The sequence below is a fragment of the Acomys russatus genome, chromosome 23 (assembly GCF_903995435.1).
Source record: "Acomys russatus chromosome 23, mAcoRus1.1, whole genome shotgun sequence".
Taxonomy (NCBI): Eukaryota; Metazoa; Chordata; class Mammalia; order Rodentia; family Muridae; genus Acomys; species Acomys russatus.
The window spans coordinates 18,826,328-18,844,984 of NC_067159.1; the positions used below are offsets into that span (position 1 = coordinate 18,826,328).

Consider the following 18,657-nt stretch of genomic DNA (forward strand, 5'->3'; position numbering starts at 1 on the left):
TTTAGGAGTTTACGCTAGGGGGTGGAGATGAAGGCAGCGTATGCATCTTGCTATGTTGTGCTCGCCGTGTGTTACCTTGTTGCATACGTAATCTTTCATTGGCCAAACTCCAGGTTGTTCACAGTTCTGATCTTACTTGGACCCTAGATTGTAGATTCCATTGTTGTTCTTTCTTCCTCAAGCTTCTCCATTTCTGCTGTTTCTTTTTCTTTTTTATTAATTATTTATACAGTATTCTGCCCACATCTGTGCCTACCCAACACAAGAGGGCACCATATCTCATTACAAGTGGTTGTGAGCCACCATGTGGTTGCTGGGAATTGAACTCAGGACCTGGAAGAGCAGATGGTGCTCTTAACCTCTCCGCCATCTCTCCAGCCCTATGTTCTTTCTTTCTTTCTTTCTTTCTTTTCTTCTTCTTCTTCTTCTTCTTCTTCTTCTTCTTCTTCTTCTTCTTCTTCTTCTTCTTCTTCTTCTTCTCCTTCTTCTTCTTTTTCTTTTCTTCTTCTTTTTTTGGTGTAGGGGATTGAACTCAAGGCCTCAGTGCATATTGCTGTGAGCTACATCTTCAGCCTCACTGTTCCTTTCATAAACTTTAAACCTGCAGAAACATACAGAGAATAGTACGATGAGTGCTCTAGATTTGGCGTTCCTCTGTCTCAGCTGACTTGCGTGGCATATATAGATAGTTTCCCCCTCTTAAACTCTTCGAGGGTAAGTAGATGCGGCAGCATTTCATCCCAAAGATTTTCGTACATCTGTCCTGAGAACAAGAACATTCTCATGCCATTACCACCATTTCCTCACATTGAGAAAATTTGATAACGACACAATCATTTTGTGCATTATATAGTTTATATTCCATTTCCCCCAGTTGTCCCAATAATGTTCCCCTGTAGCTAATTTTTTTTAAAAAGCAAATTCTTTTTTTTTCTTTTTTCTTCAAGACAGGGTTTCTCTATGTTACCTTGGCCATCCTGGACTTGCTTTGTAGACCAGGCTGGCCTTGAACTCACAGCAATCCATCTGCCTCAGTCTCCCAAGTGCTGGGATTAAAGGCGTGCACCACCACGCCTGGTGCCTACTTTTTTTTTTTTTTCTCTTGATTTTTCCCCCCTTCTTCTATCAGGCCAGCAGTTTTGTAGAGCATTTTGTTATTTACAAGGTAGATTCACATTAGGAGTTTTGGTGCAAGGCTGAAGAGACGGCTCAGCTGTTAAAGGCAAGGCTCACAGCCCAAAATATGAGATTTTTGGCATAATGAGCTGGTAATATGGCTTACTGGGTAAAGCTACTTGCTACCATCTTGATCACCTGAGTTCACCCTGGGACCCACATAATGAAAGGAGCTTACATCATCCACTGACTTTCCCTTAGGTACTGGACACACACACACACACACACACACACACACACACACACACACACACACAGTACTAATACTGTTCTTTGGCACAGTACTGATAATGATTCACTAATAGTGAATCAGTGTATCAAATCAAGGTGCACATTGTTCTGACAGTGGTGTCTGCCAGCTTTCTCTATGGGGCAGGTGTAAAATGCTGGTCTTTGTATTTAGCAAATAATGCGCAAGGTGCTATTTTAACTCTTTGTGAACTTTCTGCCCTTCAGTTACCCATTACCAAATGTCTTCAGCGCAAGACACTCCTCAGCCAGTGATCACATCTGGTTTTGCAGGGTAGAGACTTTCTAACTAACTTTCCAATTGATATTCTGAGAAGATGAGCTTTCTTCCTCTTGTTGAGACTTGAACTATGGATCGATAGGTTTAATTTTTTAATTTAAAAGTTTTATTCTCCCTCGCTCCCTCCTTCCCTCTCTCTCTCTCTCTCCCTCCCCCCCTCTGTGTTCACGCATGTGTGCATGTATGCAAAACATGCATGTGAAAATCAGAGGCCAACTCTAGAGTCAGCTTTCTCCTCCCATGCTTCTGTGGGTGCTGAGAATTGGACTCAGGCCATTAGGCGTACTCTTTACCTGCTGAGCCACCCCGCCGCTCAGCGATGAGTAGAAACTTCTTGTCTACTGCGTTGTAGTTTATTGATGGAGCCTCTTCTGCCTGCCTTCTGGCCCCTCTTGGCATCTATCCATTTTAAAGCATGTCTTAATTTTCTCTGGGGTCAAAAGATGTTTTCCACTCATACTTTTCACCATCCCTCAAAATAACCTGTTTCTTTTTCCTAGGAATAATTAGTAGAAGTCAAGATCTGAGTGCTAATATGTTCCTGAGCTTCCATGGATTGATTATGACTGTGCTGTTTGGGACAGGTGGGAACTGGACTACGGAGCTACCCACCTCTGCCCTCCCATGTGCTTTTAAAAAATGTTATTTTCAAGCCAAGCGTGGTGGCGCACGCCTTTAATCCCAGCACTCAGGAGGTAGAGGTAGGCAGATCGTTGTGAGTTCAAGGCCAGCCTGGTCTACAAAGCTAGTCCAAGACAGCTAAAGCTAACACAGAGAGGCCCTGTTATTTTCTTTACACTTTCTTACTTTGAATGTGTCCTTGTGGGGCTCAAAGGCTAGCATGTGGGAGTTGGTTTTCTCCTTCTAGTATGTAGGTTCTGGAGATGACACTTAGGTCATCAGGCTTGTTTTTTTTTTTTTTTTTTTTTTTTTTTTTTTTTTTTTTTTGTGTGTGTGTGTTGCTAATTTTTTATTATGTATTTGAGAATTTCATGTTATATTTTGATCACTTTTATTCCTCCATTTCCTCCAAGATACCCTACCCATTCAACTTTATGACCTCATTTTTTTGTGTAGCAGTGAACACTTTCTCAGTCTTCCCTTTATTTATTTATTTTTCTTTTCTTTCTTTCTTTCTTTTTTTTTTTTTTTATTAATTTATTCTTGTTACATCTCAATGTTTATCCCATCCCTTGTATCCTCCCATTCCTCCCCCCTTGTTGCTGAAGGCCTTTACCTGCCCTCACCAGCCTTCCCCTATGGACTTTACCTGCCCTCACCAGCCTTCCCCTATGGACTTTACCTGTTCTCACCAGCCTTCCCCTATGGACTTTACCTGCCCTCACCAGCCTTCCCCTATGGACTTTACCTGCCCTCACCAGCCTTCCCCTATGGACTTTTGATTCAGCTCCAACATTGTGCTTTTATTCTCTACTGCATTGCCACCATCTATGATGTGGCTTCCTGGTCTACCTGGTCTTTCTGTATTGTTCCAGAACCCCTCCCTAGTCTTCCTGTCTCCAAAATCTCCTGGCTGCGGTTCCCGTATGGGGTGATTCCATGCTCCAAACATGGCTTTCTGTAACATCAGTATTTAAATAGTAGCGTCTTTTCTCACCTTCATTTAGGAGAGTGAACACTGAGTTCCCTGCCCCTATTCTTTGGTTTGCTGTCTTCTCTGATATTCAGGATGCCTGTGATTCTAATCAGCTTGCCTCTTATGCTACCATTTTGATTGTATTAAAAAATAAATTTTTTTCGATATGTGCACCTATTTTCAGGTACATGTGGAGGCCTGAGGTTGAAGCCAGGTGTCTTTCTCAATTACTTTCCACCTTATGCTTTTGTTTGTTTTTGTTGTGTTTTTTAGAGACAGGGTTTCACTGTCCTGGAGCTCACTCTATAGACGAGGCTGGCCTTGAATTCACAGAGATCCACCTGCACTTGCCTTCTGAGTGCTGGGCTTAAAGGTGTGCACCTGCCCACCGTATGCACATACAAATGTATATGTGCATTGTATATGCATATATGAGCATGTATATGCAGATATGTAGCAACAATTAATAAAGAATACAAAAGAAGGCAGTAACTAAAGGCCTTGTTAGCTTAATGGGACATAGGACAGTGATTTCAGACTGACGTTATTAATTTGTGCTGTTGCTCCAATGTACTTTGAAGTTGCAGCCTGTCTTCTTATAGCCAATCTAAAGAGAAACAACCTAACTTTCAGAGTTAAGGACTATTGAAGACCAAAGGGCCAGTGAGAATTATACAGACAAAAATGTTCCTCCCTCGACTCTGGTATTTTTACCTCAGTGATGCCACATTAAATCCAGTGAATATATACAATATGCAGCAATATTTGATAGCTTAGCAAAATATATGTGTTACAATTCATGTCATTGATGTATGTAGGGCATGTGCATTTATTTGTAAGTCAGCCTCTTGTATAGTGCTCACAGTTAAATGAAAAGAAGATAACAAAACTTTATTTTCCCCACTGAGTAGGACAAGATAGACATACATGCAAATGTTTGAATGTGTACGCATGGCAGTGCTAATGGTGGCATCCATTTGTGGGTATAGGAACAAGAAAGCATGCTGTGTGTGTGTGTGTGTGTGTGTGTGTGTGTTTGTGTTTTTTTGTTTTTGTTTTTGTTTTGTTTTGTAAAGAATTTAGTCTGTCTTTTACATGCCAGGCTAGTGCTCTACTGTTAGGTTGTACAAGGCTTCCAACATGTCTGTTTGATCTATTATCTTAGATAGAAATTTTAGTGCTCCTTTATTCTTAAATAATTAACTAGCTTTTGAGACAGGGTCTCTCTGTGTGGCCCTGACTGGCCTGGAACTGATGTGTAGGGTAGACTGGCCTAGATCTCAGAGATCTTACTCCCTAGTGCTGGGATTAAAGGTCTGTGCCCTCACTCCCAGCTAACTACTTATTTATTTTTGAGACAGGGTCTTACTATGTAGCTGTGTCAGCAGCCCTCAAGCTCACAGAGGCCTTAATCTCTGCTTGCCTCTGTCTCCTGGGAACTGGGGTTTAAGGTGTGCGATACTACACGTAGCTAAGACATTATATTTTTAGCCAGCAAATAAGCAACCGGTTCTCCAGACTTCATAGATCATTTTCTGCTGAGTCAATTATGCTTTCAAAGTATCAAATGCTATCTGATTAGAGACCCCTTTGAATAATGCACTTGTTTTTCAGGGTGACGATGATGCTTACTTGTGCATTCGTGAGGACCAGACAGTGTTTATACGGCCTTCCCATTTGACAGGGCGAACTCATCCTGTGATGGACTCCAGGGTGAGTGAGAACATGCCGAGAACGCATCTTGTTGGTCCACCTTCCTGCTGTGTGGCTGCCACTGATGTGCTTGTGCCTCCAGCCCTGACAGTTAGCCTAGCCCAGGCAGGGGCCCCACAGCAGTACTGTTCACAGGATGATTACCAAGAAACACCCTGCTCTTAGAAAGCACAAGACAATGCTCTCTGCTAGGAAACGATTAAGTCTTGCTTATGCCACTTAAATCCTTTATTTTGTTACATCTTATGAAAATGTATTTTATTTGCACCTTTTGAAAAGCTTATAGGACGGGTTGGACAGGGTGCCCTGGGTTCAGTCTCCCGCATGCATATAGCGTGGGTGTGCTGGCACGTGACAGATGCTAGTGCATACCCTGTGGAACATGTGGGTCAAAAGTTCTAGATTGGGGTGGAGTGTATTTGTTGCTCTCTCAGAGGACCCCAATTCTGTTCCCACCACCCACATGGTGGGTCACAACCTTCTGTAACTGTAGTTCCAGGGAATCCAATGTCTTCCTCTGACCAGTGTGGACACCAGGCATTCACATACGTACATGCACATAAAGAAAGATAAGTAAATTCTAAATCCAAAAAGAGAAAAAGAAGAAAAGAAACTGTTTTAAGATCACCCTTGGTTACCTAGTACGTGCAAGGCTAGCCTGGACTGCACCCTGTCTCACAGATAAACAGTCAAACTTCCGTTAGTTGCAGACACATTTCTTTTTTTTTTTTTTAAATTAAATTAAATTAAATTAATTCATTTAATTTTTTTTGCAGACATGTTTCTTTTTTAAAACTTAAATTTAATTTAATTTATTTATTTAATTTTTTTTGCAGACATGTTTCTTTTTTAAAATTTAAATTTAATTTAATTTATTTATTTAATTTTTTTGCAGACATGTTTCTTTTTTTAATTTAAATTTAATATTATTTATTTACTTAATTTTTCTTGGCAGATGTATTTCTTGGCTAGTGGGAAGGAGGAACACATACAGGCACCGATGCCCAGGTGGCTGCCTTGTGTGCCCCTGGTTGGCATCTGTGCCAATGTGAAGCAGTTCTTTTTCTCTCATAGGACAATTGACAAGCCAATGGGCTCTGAAGGAGCAGTGGCTCTTCCTTAATGGCGCAGTGAATGAACTGTGACTAAGCGTTAGCTTCTCGCCATGACGTCACCATGTGCCTGGCCTTTCTGGGATGCCCTGCACACCGGCCTCCAGGGTGTGGCTTGCTGCTTTTTTTTTTTCCCTTCTTCTTCATCATTTCCATTTCTGTGTTGTTGTGCTGGTGGTCAGTCAGGCCTAACACACGAGGTAGATGTTCTAATCAAAGGAGAGGAACCGTGAAGTTCTGGCTCAAAGTGAAAAATAACGTTGGCCAAGAGGCATAAAGGCGAACTGGAATAATAGTGAAAAAAATCTTGATATTCTCTGAAGGGGACAATCAAGAAAGGGTACTGCCATTAAAACACGTTCCTCCCCAACCTTAGAGGAAGGAAACAACCGGCCAGGGTTTTGAGCATACCTTATTCTTAGCAACTTTTTGGAAAGTGTTGAGGAGCCCCCTTGTGTGTTTGTAGGGGACTCTCGAGGATATGGCCTGGAGGCTGGCGGATGGTGTCATACAGTGTTCATTCAGAAGAAACATCACCCTGCCCGGGGTTAAGAACAGATTTGTGCTAAATGCAAGCTACTACATATTCCTTGCGGAAGGCGCAGCTCATGACGGTAAGCAGTTGGGTTAAATCTACCTTGGAACGCTGTTGTTTCTCTCCCCTCCCTCCCTCCCTCTCCTTTGCAAATTTGACTACAATTGCTCATTTTAAGGTGTGGAAGGGGTTCTTTTTGACTTTGCATTGTGTTTCTGCCTTTGTTTCTCTGAAGACTACACAGAGTGTCAGCCAGGTTATAAGGCAGAGTTGCTTATGATTCCAACAGCCCCTGCTTTGGCCTTGAACTAATAAGAGATTGGCCAATCTCTAGCTATGAAGGGCTGGGATTAAAGGCGTGCAGTACCCCATGTTCAGCCTCATCTTCATTTTCTTTGGACTCGCTTTGTAGACCAGGCTGCCCTCAAACTCACAGTGTTCTCCTGCCTCTGCCTCCCTGGCATTTAATCCTCTGGGGGATTAAAGGTGTGCGCCACCACCACCTGGCTACCTTGTTTATTTCTAACATTCATTATGACACTAATTTTACCTGTGGTCAGGATTACAAAGCACTTAATTGATTCTATTGACGTCACATTCCCGATGCTTACATTCCTGATTTAGTTTGCTTCTCTGTTGCTCCAACCAGAAGCAATGTCTGTGTGTGTGTGTGTGTGTGTGTGTAAGGTTGTATTTGTCAGTTACTCTCCACCATTAAGAGGAGCCAGTGTGGGTGCTTGAGACAGGAATGAGGCAAAGACCACAGAGGATCACTGCTTCCTCTGCCTTGCTCAGCTACTTACATATCCCAGGACCACCTGTCTAGGGATGGCACTGCCCACAGTGGGTGGAGCCCTACCACACCAATCATGTATCAAGAAAAAGACCTATAGACATGTCTAATAGCCAGTCAGATGGTAGCAATTCCTCAGTTGTGGTGTCTTTCCAGGTGACTACAGTTTGTATCAAGTTGATAAAAACTAGCCAGCACAGTTACACCTCCTCCCCGCCCCTCCGGCAAGACAGTTTCTCTGTGTAGCCTTGGCTGTCTTAGACTCACTTTGTAGACCAGGCTGTCCTTGAACTCAGCAATCTGCCTGCCTCTGCCTCTGGGGTGCTGTGATCAAAGGCATGGGCTACCATGCCCAGCCAGTTACATTTTTGCACACAGTTACAAGTTAAGTGATCACTTCAATACTTTGCCTTTACTCTGGTTGTTTGTAACCAAAAGTTTTGAAGTGTCTTTTTTGTTACCATCTCTAAGAAGACTTGTAATTTTAGTTTTGATTTCCCATTTAAACGGATAGCTTTAAAAAAGCTTAAGAGCTGGGCATGGTGACCCACGCCTTTAATCCAGTACTTGGGAGGCAGAGGCAGGCAGATCGTTGTGAGATCGAGGCCAGTGTGGACTGCAAAGTCAGGTCAGGACAGCCAAGGCTACATAGAGAAACCCTGTCTCAAAAAACCAACCCCCCGGCACCCCTACCCAAAAAGCTTAAGCATTTGTCTGCACCATCTTCCCTCTTTTTATTTTTATTTTTCATTTTGTTATACAGGCAGTATAACCTGTATCTTTCATAAAGTTTTTATAAGTTAATTTAGTTAATTCCATTGTATGTTTGTGTGTGTGTGTGTGTGTGTGTGTGTGTGTGTGTGTGTGTATGTGTGTAGGGGTATACGCAGTCTGTGGTGTTCTTGTGGAGGTCAGAGGACAACTTTGCTGAGTCAGTTCTCCTTCCAGGCCGGTTATTGGGTTTGCACTGTAAGCACTTTTTCCTGCTGAGACATTCACAAGCCCTGTCCTTCTGAAATTACTGTGATATAGCCTGTTGCCTGATATCTATCATTTGTTTTCAACAAAAGCTTATATGTCTATTATATTAAGTTTCTTAACTCTTTTCTGTACTTGCATAGCTTTCTTTCTTTCTTTTTTTGATTTTGTTTTTGTTTTTTGCATAGCTTTCTAAAACTATGTAGGTTCTGTAATTTATTCTGTTCTAGTGATGGGCATTTAGTTTATATTTTTATTTAAGACAATGTAAAATGTTGCTATAAATATTCATGTGCATGTATTTCGGTTCCAAATCATTATGTAGAAGGAGGCAGGATGACTGTAAGGGCCAGAGGAGGTGGACAACTCCAAGGAAACAGCGGCTTCTAGACACAACAGGGCTGATGCACATATGAACTTACAAAGATGGTGTCAGTGGGCGCAGGACCTGCACAGGTTCAAGCCAACAAACTCTCAGCAAGGAAAACGGGAGGTAGACATGGAGCCCTATTTCTAACCAAGAGGATATTTGTAATTGATACCTGCTAGGAAAGGAAAAGTAGATTTTCTCAAATGCAATGTCACTGGGTATATCATCAACCACATGTCAGGGTTTAAAAGTCATTCTTCCTGTAGAGTAGCATAAACATAATACATAATACATATACCCACACGCATGCATATATATGCACACACACATATATACATACATATATATACACACATTTGGAATAATCCCATATTTTTCTGATTTAATTTTATGTACAATAAATAGTAATAAAAGACAAAAATAAAGCCAGACATGGTAGCACTCGGGAGGCGGAGGCAGGTGTATCTCTGTGAGTTCAAGGCTAGTCTGGTCTACACTGTGGGCTACATAGTGAGAACCTATCTCAACAAAACAATACAAAACAAAAGCCCACCAAACAACAAAACCCCAAAAGAACAAGAGAAAGGGAAAATATAATAATAATGTTTTCTTTTTTTTTTCTGAAAAATTGTTTTAGATTTCTATCTTCCTAAAGAGGGCACCATATCTCATTATAGATGGTTGTGATCCACCATGTGGATATATATATCTTTATGTTGCATTTACAAAATGGGAATGCCAACTTTTCCTATTTGGTTGCTTTTCATTACCACAAGATGTTTTCTTTCTATTCTGTGTCCACCTCTCAGGCCGAATCTTTAGGCACTTGCGGCAACCTTTGATAACATACGAAAAATATGACGTGACAGGCACTCCGAAGAACGTAGGAGGATCCCACTCTTTACTGCTTTTGAAGGCTCATGGTGAGTTAGCGGGGCATCGTTATTACATTTTGTGGAATAAGCTAACCAATGAGCAGGTGTTGGCTGGATTAGGAACAGTGGCACAGGTCACTTAGCAAACTTTCATGATTCTTATCTTTAAACATGAACATTTTCAGGGAGATTGCCTATCTGAATGTTTGCCAAGTTTTTTTTTGTTGTTGTTGTTTTTTGTTTTTGTTTTTGTTTTTTTTTTGAGACAGGGTCTCTCTGTGTTACCCTTGGCTGTCCTGGACTCGCTTTGGAGACCAGATTGGTCTTGAACTCACAATAATCACCTGTCTCTGCCTCCCAAGTGTGGGATTAAAGGCTTGCCTACCACACCCGGCTGTTTGCCATTTTTTAAACTGAAAGTGGAAAGGAAGCCTAATTCAGTAGTATTATCACTGGTGACCCATTAAAATCAGCTGTGGGAATTTTATTATTTATTTATTTGTTTATTATGTATACAGTGCTCTGCCAGCTTGTACACCTGTGAGCCAGAAGAGGGCATCAGCTCATATTGTAGATGGTTGTGAGCCACCATATGGTTGCTGGGAATTGAACTCAGGGCCTCTGGAAGAGCAGCCAGTGCTCTTAACCTCCGAGCCATCTCTCCAGCCCCAGCTGTGAGAATTTTAAATCCTTCCATCTATAGTTAAAACATTGCTCTAGTTCCTAACTGTAGCCAGAGTTGAATATTACTGGATTAATTAATGTTTATGATTTTTGTTTTTTATCAAAATAAATGCTAATTAAAAAGTGCTCTGCAGTTTTGGTTGTTTACTTGTAGCAGTGGTTTGGTTTGACAAATGCAGTTTCACTCTTGGATCCTGATGACGTGTCAGTAGTTGAACACAGGAAGTGCTCAGTGTCGTGCTTAGGTTATGGGTGTTTGGTTGAGGGATATCACCAATCTGGGACAAAAGGCTCCCATAAGCTTTGGGTCTACCAAGGAAAGTTGATTTCCATTTGCAAAATGCCCTGGCTTATTGTCTGAAAGGTAGAATTCAAAAGTAGGGAAACACTGAGAGCCGTCTCCTGTTACAAATTATTAACCTCTCTGGGGATTTTCTTACCGTATTCCCTTCATATTCTTCAGCATCCTCCGTCATGGCGGTGGCTCCCCATGACTTCCACCACAGCTCACCTTGAAAACCACTTTCCTATCTTCAGCTGGACTTCTGCTCCTGCTGTACCTCCAGTTGGGCAGGAATAGACTTGAAGTCACATGCCTTTGCCTTTTGTTTGTTGTAAAGATTAAGGAGAAGAAAGCTGCAGACAGACTGTTGGAAGGATGGTTAGGACACAGTTGTGATAGTTGAGCTTTTTGAATGCTTGGACCCTTTGTTTTCCCACTGATCCAAACGGGAATAGTAATATAAATACCCATATGACTGTGGCAAATACCAGATTGATTAATAGATGTAAAGCACTCAGGTGGGGTGTGTGTGTGCTGGTACCTTGCTGGTTGTTATAAGCAACAGTGGTGGCCTAATAAGACCTATGACATAGAGTGGAGTTTTTGCCGGGGGGTGAGGGTGGGTGAGTCGGGGGTGGGGGGGAGGAGAGCATATTTCCATCACCCTAATGTACTTTGCTGTTTGTATTTCTGACCACTTGGCTTGACCATTGATGCAGCAGCTTACTACTGTGTAGCATGAATCATTGCATTATTTTTTTTCCTCCTGTAGGTGCCTTAATGTTTGTGGCATGGATGACCACAGTTAGCATAGGAGTCCTGGTTGCCCGGTTCTTCAGATCTGTTTGGTCAAAAGCTTTCTTCCTCGGTCAAGCAGCTTGGTTTCAGGTAGGTGACAAAAAAAGGCTTAAAGCCATTTCCATGTTGCTCGAAATTGCAACATGATGTTTTTGTGCTTTTTACATTATTTATTTGGTTTTGTGTGTGTGTGTGTGTGTGTGTGTGTGTGTGTGTGTGTGTGTGTGTGTGTGTGTGTGCGCGCGCGCGCGCTCGCACACGCGCGAGTGTCCTGTGTGTGCACATAGTGTTTGTGTGGAAGTCAGATGACAACTTTTGGGAGTCAGTTTTCTTCCACCATGTGGTTTTTAGGACAGAGCTCAGGTCAGCATGCTTTGCAGCAGATTCATTTACCTGCTAAGCCTTCTTCTTCTTCTTCTTCTTCTTCTTCTTCTTCTTCTTCTTCTTCTTCTTCTTCTTCTTCTTCTTCTTCCTCTCCTTTTTTTTTTTTTTTAGTGTTTTGAGAGAGACAAGGTTTCTCTGTGTTGTCTTGGCTGTCCTGCTAAGCCTTCTTGATGGCCCACATGTGCTTTCCTTTTTCTTTTCTCAATTACAGCTATTGTAGGTTTTCTATCCTCTTAGCTTCCTAACCAACTGAGAGCTCATGCAAGATTACTTACAAAAATATGGCTTTTCCAGGAGCAGGCTGAATTGGGGAACATGTCAGGAACAAATCACCCTTCCTTACCCCAGGTTTGTAGTGGGAGAAGCTGAGAAAGACTCACTGCACCACGTTAGTCTGAGTCAAGAAGGGCTGGAAAACAGAAGGAAGACATGATGGTGCTCACAACATGTCTGTCCTCTGCGAGGTGTGCCTGTGCGAGCTGGACTCTCCCCACCTAACAGTCAAAATCATCTGATTATGTGTGGGGAGAGAAACTGGAAGTTTCCGCAATGAGCCTTCCTGTGCATGGGAAAACGGGGTCCTATGGAACATAGTGAGGTTCAGCAAGAACCTTCTGCTGGACGGAAGATCAGCCTTATCTTCCAGGGTTGTAGATTATGCATATTTGCCTATGGAGTGAGCCATCAGTGTATGCCAGCAGAGTGCAGATCCCTGTCTCTAAAAAAAATGGACGAACTGTCGCTTTTGAGGTTTCTTTTATCTTATTTCATTTTTTGTTTTGGTTGACAGGGTTATTTATTCTCTTTTAAAACATTTTCTAAGGATTATTTTATTATTATTACTTTTTATATGTATGGGTGTTTTGCATCATGTGTGTTCCTGAAGAGGCCAGAAGATGGCACCAGATCCCTTAGAATTGGTGTTATAGATGGTTGTGAACCTTCATGTCGGTGCTGGGAGTTGAATCTGAGTCCTTTACAAGAGCAGCCAGTGCTCTTAACCACCGAGTCGTCTCTCCAGCCCCTTATTTATTCTCTTTTTTGGCTATGTGTCTCTGCCTGTGAGCTCTCTCATGCCTACTCATTTGTTCTTTTCCCCTCCTCCTCCTCCAATCTGCTCTGGAGATTTTCCAGCTGGAAGACCATCTCCTTTATCAGCCCAAGTCTTCTACTGCCTTTACCTTTAAACTTATTTATTTATTTATTTGTCTGTGTGTGTGTGTCTGTGTGTGTGTGTGTGTGTGCGTGCATGTGCAAGCACACATGTGGGTATGCATGGTCACGATGTGTGCGTATGGGAGCGTGTGCCGCAACGAGTATGTGGCAGTCCGAGGACAATTTTGTGGCATTGATTCTCTCCGTACAAAGTAAGTGGGCTTTGTCTGTGAGATCTCCATTCCCGCTGCTGGGAGGATACAGAACCTGCTAGGAATCGAATTCTCGTCACCAGGCTTGTGCAGCGCGCGGCTTTACCCATGGCGCCATCTAGTCCATCCTTCTGCTGTTCTTAAACATACGGTATTGATGTACACGTGTATAGGAGCGGTGTGGTGACATCCACATATTCACAGAAACTTACGGGGCCACTATGTTCTATACTATGTACCATGTAGGGTCCCCTTTCCCTACAATAATTTTGACTGACACCAGTTGCCCAACACATAACAGTGCCTATTTTCACTCTCAGGATTCTCTTGACTTTCCACAAAGAATTATATCTTCCATATAGTTTTCATTTATTTCCTTTGATTATACCACAAGCCTTCCAGGCTACGGTATGTTTTGTTTCCCCGCTGTCCCTCTGCGCATGGCATAGCGCCCTGCATGGTGACAGAGGTAAATACATGCCTTTGCAGGGCAATAAAGGTCTCAAGTAAGCGTGCTTTGTGTGTGAGGTCCCCATTCCTTCCGCTGTGAGTAGGCAAAGCCTTATGAGTCCTTTCGAATGATGAGGTGGCAGCCTTAGCTTCCTTTAGCTTTCTTTAATTTAATGGTCTATGATGTTTTATTTCTACTGTTGTGATGGAAGTGGAATGTATACCTTCGGCAAATCCCCCCGTGGTCGCCCCGCTGTGACACCAGCTGTCTTTGATAAAGTTAGCCATCTTTCTCCCTTGCCATCTCCTCTTGCAGGTGCACCGGATGCTCATGCTTGCTACATCTGCGCTCACCTGCATCGCTTTTGTTCTGCCTTTTGTGTACAGAGGGGGCTGGAGTTGGGTAAGTATGCCTTCCAGTGGATGTGCCCTCTAAATCTATTATGGTGTCAAAGCAGATTGCTGTTTTGTTCTCAGAGGTGGATAGTGAGACATTTCTGGGTATATCCTTCCTTTTCTCCTCCTTTCTTTGAGTTATCTGATGACGTCACCTGGTTGGGGCTCAGGAATGAAGGGAGACTATGAGTACAGATTACTTGGTACTGAAATGTATTTTTAGGCTGCATTACATTTTACACATTTCTTTTAGCATGTGGGTTTTCCTTATAGAATGTTGATGGCTAAGATTTGCTTCTGTTATTTGAATGGTGTGTGTGTGTGTGTGTGTGTGTGTGTGTGTGTGTGTGTGTATACATGTATGTAACTTCAGCACCAAGGGCAAATGTAGTGGTGGTTAGCTGCCTGATGTGGGTACTGGGAACTGAACTTGGGTCCTCTGGCAAAGCAGTAAGCACTCTTAACTGCTGAGCCATCTCTCCAGCCCAAGTGTGATGTCTAAGGAACACGATCAATTAAATCTCTCATGATTATAATTAAGCTAATAGAAATTGCATCTCTACTATATGACCAGCAGTGCTTAGTGCCTTATATATACTTTGTTGTTGTTGTTGTTGTTTTGTTTTTTTTGTTTTTGTTTGTTTTTTGAGACAGGGCTTCTCCGTGTAGCCTTGGCTGTCCTGGACTCACTTTGAAGTACTATTTTTAATAAATTAATTAAAATACAATGCTTACATCACTTCCTCCCTTTCCTTCCCCTTCTTCCCTTCAACCCCTTCCATGTCTCCTCCCGCCAGCTCTTCACGTGCTTTTCCCTCACTCTTCAAATTGATGGCCTCTTTCTTTCTTTTTTCCCTTCCTTCCTTTTTTTTTTTTTTTTTGAGACAGAGTTTCTCTGTGTAGCCTTGGCTGTCCTGGACTCTCTTTGCAGACCAGGCTGGCCTCAAATGTACAAAGAGCCACCTGCCTCTGCCTCCCAAGGGCTGGGATTAAAGGTATGCACCACCGCTGCTCTTTTTTCTTTAATTCTCCCTCCCCACTCTTTTTCTCTGTCTGTCTGTCTGTCTCTCTCTCACACACATACTTTATACTACACACAAACATAAATATATAAATATATCCACTGTGCCCATTTGGTGTTGATTGTGTATCTATGGTCTCAGGGCAGACACTTTATATTGGATAACTAGGGGACTCATCTGGGGGAGAGGCTCATTCTCCCTCTCTCAGCAGTCATGCCTGTGGGACTTCGTGACGTTTCCCCCTTCTGTGTTAGCATGCCTCTTGGTAGTGGTGTTCAAGTCTTAGTTAGGCAGCCATATTACTGAGCTATCATGAGGTGAAGGTTCTGTGCCGCATCCAGAACACACAAGCTCACAGCCGACTTCCTGGTCCTCTGGCTCTTCCTATCACTCCACGCCCTCATCTGCAATGTATATCATTTTAAATTAGGTTTAAATTGACAGATGAGATTGACTATTTTAACGGCAGCCTTTGTTCAGCGTGCAGGCTCCCACCCGTACCTCGGGTGTACCGTGATGGTTTTAGCTGTCCTTCAGCCTCTGCTGGCGACCTTCAGACCACCTTTACATGACCCGAGGTATGGATGGCTCTTACATATAAACACCCTCAATGTGTGTGTCGTTAGATGGGCAACTAATTCTTTTTCAAAGTACAACCACTTTGCGTTTTGTAGAATGCAGTGATTGATTGTATTTACATCAGTCTACATTGGATTTTAAAATGGGTTTCAGTTCCCCAGTTCCCCAGCAATAGCGAAATTGCATGCTTCTTAGTCTCTTGGGAATCAAGTATTATTCCTTCGCTTTAAAGACTACCGGCTGGTTCTTTATTTTTGGTAGGAGGAAAGTGTTTAACTGGACTCATTGGAGTGTGGGGACAGCTGCTAGAATAATAGCAGGTAAGTAACTGCAATGCACTTGCTCATATATAATTGCTGCCTGTTTACACTGCAAGTTGTAATTTGGCTTAAATGATTTTAGATGCATTAGTAATTGGAGTAATTGGTTGTTGAGGAGAAATTAGCCTGGAACATTGAAATCCAGAAAGTAATTTCTACAAGTAACTATTTAAGTCATTATTTAAGCTTAAAGTTTTTTTAAAAAATGACTTTAAAATTGCTTTTGGCCCCGCGCCATTTTTTTCATGTCCCCACATTTGCCTTTGCAAACAAATGAGGTTATGATAATGACCAAGCACTCAAGCAGGGCAAATGATGGTCCTGTGGGTCGAAGTGGGTGAAATGAGCTTCGTACAAGCCCTCCAACGCCAGGCCATTTCCCTACGGTTTGCACTCATTGGGCCGGTGGTTCCCTGAAGGCAGGTGGTGTTATCTCATGCATCTCTTCTTTTCAGCACTGGAGCGTGGACCCCACGACCTCATAGATAGCAGGCAAGCACACTGCCTCTGAGCTACACCCCCTGGCCTTTATATAGTTTTTTCGTTTTGAGGATACAGCTCATCAGTTTGCCAAGTCTAGCCTTGAGCTTACTCTGTAGCTCAGACAGTTCTTGAACTTGTGATCCTCCTGTCTCAGCCTCCCAAATACCTGCGTATGTAAGCCTGTGCCAGACACATCTTCTACTTAGTTCCTAGGGAGGCACCAGTCACCCGTATATTTATTTCTGTTGCTTTCGGGATTAAGTGTGGAGCCAGTGGTGAGGTCAGCGGTCATTCCCTCTTTTCTCCCCTTTTCTTCACTGCAGACTTACATTTCTGGAACAGTTAGGTACAGCTGTTGTTACTGATGTTGGGTATTGAACCCAGGGCTCTGTGCCTGCTGGCTTGTGCTCTGTCCCTGCTCTACAGCCTCAGTTTGTATGTACTTTCTTAGCAACTGACAGATCACAATGTCCTCTTGCCTTATAAATCTTACAATAAAGCCCTAAAAATAGCCCTAAAGATTATTCTTTTCATAAATGTTTAATATATATTATATATATTTGTTTTTTCGAGACGGTGTTTCTCTGTGTAGCCTTAGCTGTCCTGGAACTCACTTCTTAGGCCAGACTGGCCTCAAACTCAGAGATCTACCTGCCTTTGCCTTCCAAGTGCTGGGATTAAAGGCGTGTGTCACCACTGCCTGGCTGTTTAATATGTTTTAATTGATGTAGTGTACACAGTTATTCTTTTTCCTGGGCACTGTATTTGAACACATTTCTTTTTTATTTTCTACGCAGTGGCAGCGATGTTCCTAGGGATGGATTTACCAGGACTGAATCTTCCCAGTCCACACAAGACCTATGCAATGATGGGGTTTGTAGTCTGGCACATCGGGACTGAGGTGGTTCTGGAGATACACGCTTACCGGCTCTCTCGAAAAGGTAACCTGCTTGGAAAGCCCTAGTGTGGGGCCGCAGAGATGGTACATGTTGTGCAAGCACGAAGATCCGAGTTCAAATCCCCAGCACCCACATAAAAAGCTAGGCATGGGCATGTGTGTCTGTAACCCCTGTGCTATGAGGGAATGGAGACAGGAGGATTGCTGGAATTTGCTGGCTGTTGGCCTAGCTCCACGTTCAGAGACCGTGAATGAAGGAATAAGCAGGGAGTCCCCATGTGTGTTTGTGTGCCTATATTTATATATGCATATGCATACTCACACAACAGACATGCACGCATGCATGTGCACACATGTCAGGTTCAGAAAGTTTGCAACACTTTAGTAGCTTGAAATGGCCAAATGTATATCCTAGAAAACTGGGACATGCTAGGCCTCAGGTTTTATGTTATTTTTGTGACGACTAGTTTCCTGGTGTGTTGCCATCCTTATAAACTTAACGTTGTTCTTGACAGTTGAAATCCTGGATGACGATAGAGTTCAGATCCTTCAGTCCCTAACTGTTGCGGAAGCAGAGGTAAGAGTGTCTTGCTCAGTGATGCAGACTGTAATGACGGGGCGTTCTGCTAAATCTCACCTTTTCATTTCAGGGCCATGTTTTTAAGAAGGCGGTGTTGGCGATTTACCTATGTGGGAATGTGATTCTTCTCTTCATATTCTTGTCTGCGATCAGCCACATATGAGCACGCAAAGACGTTGCTATTAATTTTTTTTTTTTTTTTGGTGGACTTGGGTCTGGACTATCATCAAAGCAAAGAGACCTGAAGCTCGTACTGACTGCCTGGAGCATGTTTTAATTCGGAAGGACCCATAGATGTTGCTGTAGAGGAATTCTGACTTCCGCTTTTCCCAGCTCGCACCCAAGTGGGCTGTATAGCCTGTGCACTGACGTCAATCAAGCCTTTGGGTGTAATTCTGCATCTTGAAGGGAACATTGTACTTGAGGTGATGTGACCCTCAGCATCCAGATGTAAAATGGTAAACTGGGATATGAAGATAGTTATCAGGCAGAGAATAAACGCAGATTGTGTATTTGGGAATGAGACGGGGCTTGTGTAACCTAGGCTGGCCTCCAACTGGCTGTGTCTTCATGGATAATCCCAAACCTGTGACCTTCCTGCCTCGGCTTCTTGAGTGGTGGGATTACAGGTGTGCAGCACTATATCTGGTTTTAAGGGGACTGTAATTTGGTGCCAATGCTGCTTTATAGGATATGTTTATGTTGACTAGCGTATTTAAGAGGTGTTTGCTTTTT

The 18,657-nt window shown here is 42.8% G+C and overlaps 1 protein-coding gene across 1 annotated transcript in view; it reads left to right on the plus strand.

Annotated features, from left to right (window-relative positions):
• Positions 1-18,119, plus strand: part of Frrs1 (ferric chelate reductase 1) — a 32,468-nt gene extending 14,349 nt beyond the window's left edge. Inside the window, exons 7-16 of the mRNA XM_051165835.1 lie at positions 4,917-5,015; positions 6,594-6,741; positions 9,613-9,726; positions 11,418-11,533; positions 13,961-14,047; positions 15,543-15,640; positions 15,903-15,961; positions 17,242-17,385; positions 17,858-17,919; positions 17,993-18,119. Of these exons, the coding sequence (XP_051021792.1) occupies positions 4,917-5,015; positions 6,594-6,741; positions 9,613-9,726; positions 11,418-11,533; positions 13,961-14,047; positions 15,543-15,640; positions 15,903-15,961; positions 17,242-17,385; positions 17,858-17,919; positions 17,993-18,085 (1,020 nt within the window). The 3' untranslated portion in view covers positions 18,086-18,119. The remainder of the gene's footprint in view (positions 1-4,916; positions 5,016-6,593; positions 6,742-9,612; positions 9,727-11,417; positions 11,534-13,960; positions 14,048-15,542; positions 15,641-15,902; positions 15,962-17,241; positions 17,386-17,857; positions 17,920-17,992) is intronic.
• The last annotated feature ends 538 nt before the right edge of the window (positions 18,120-18,657 follow it).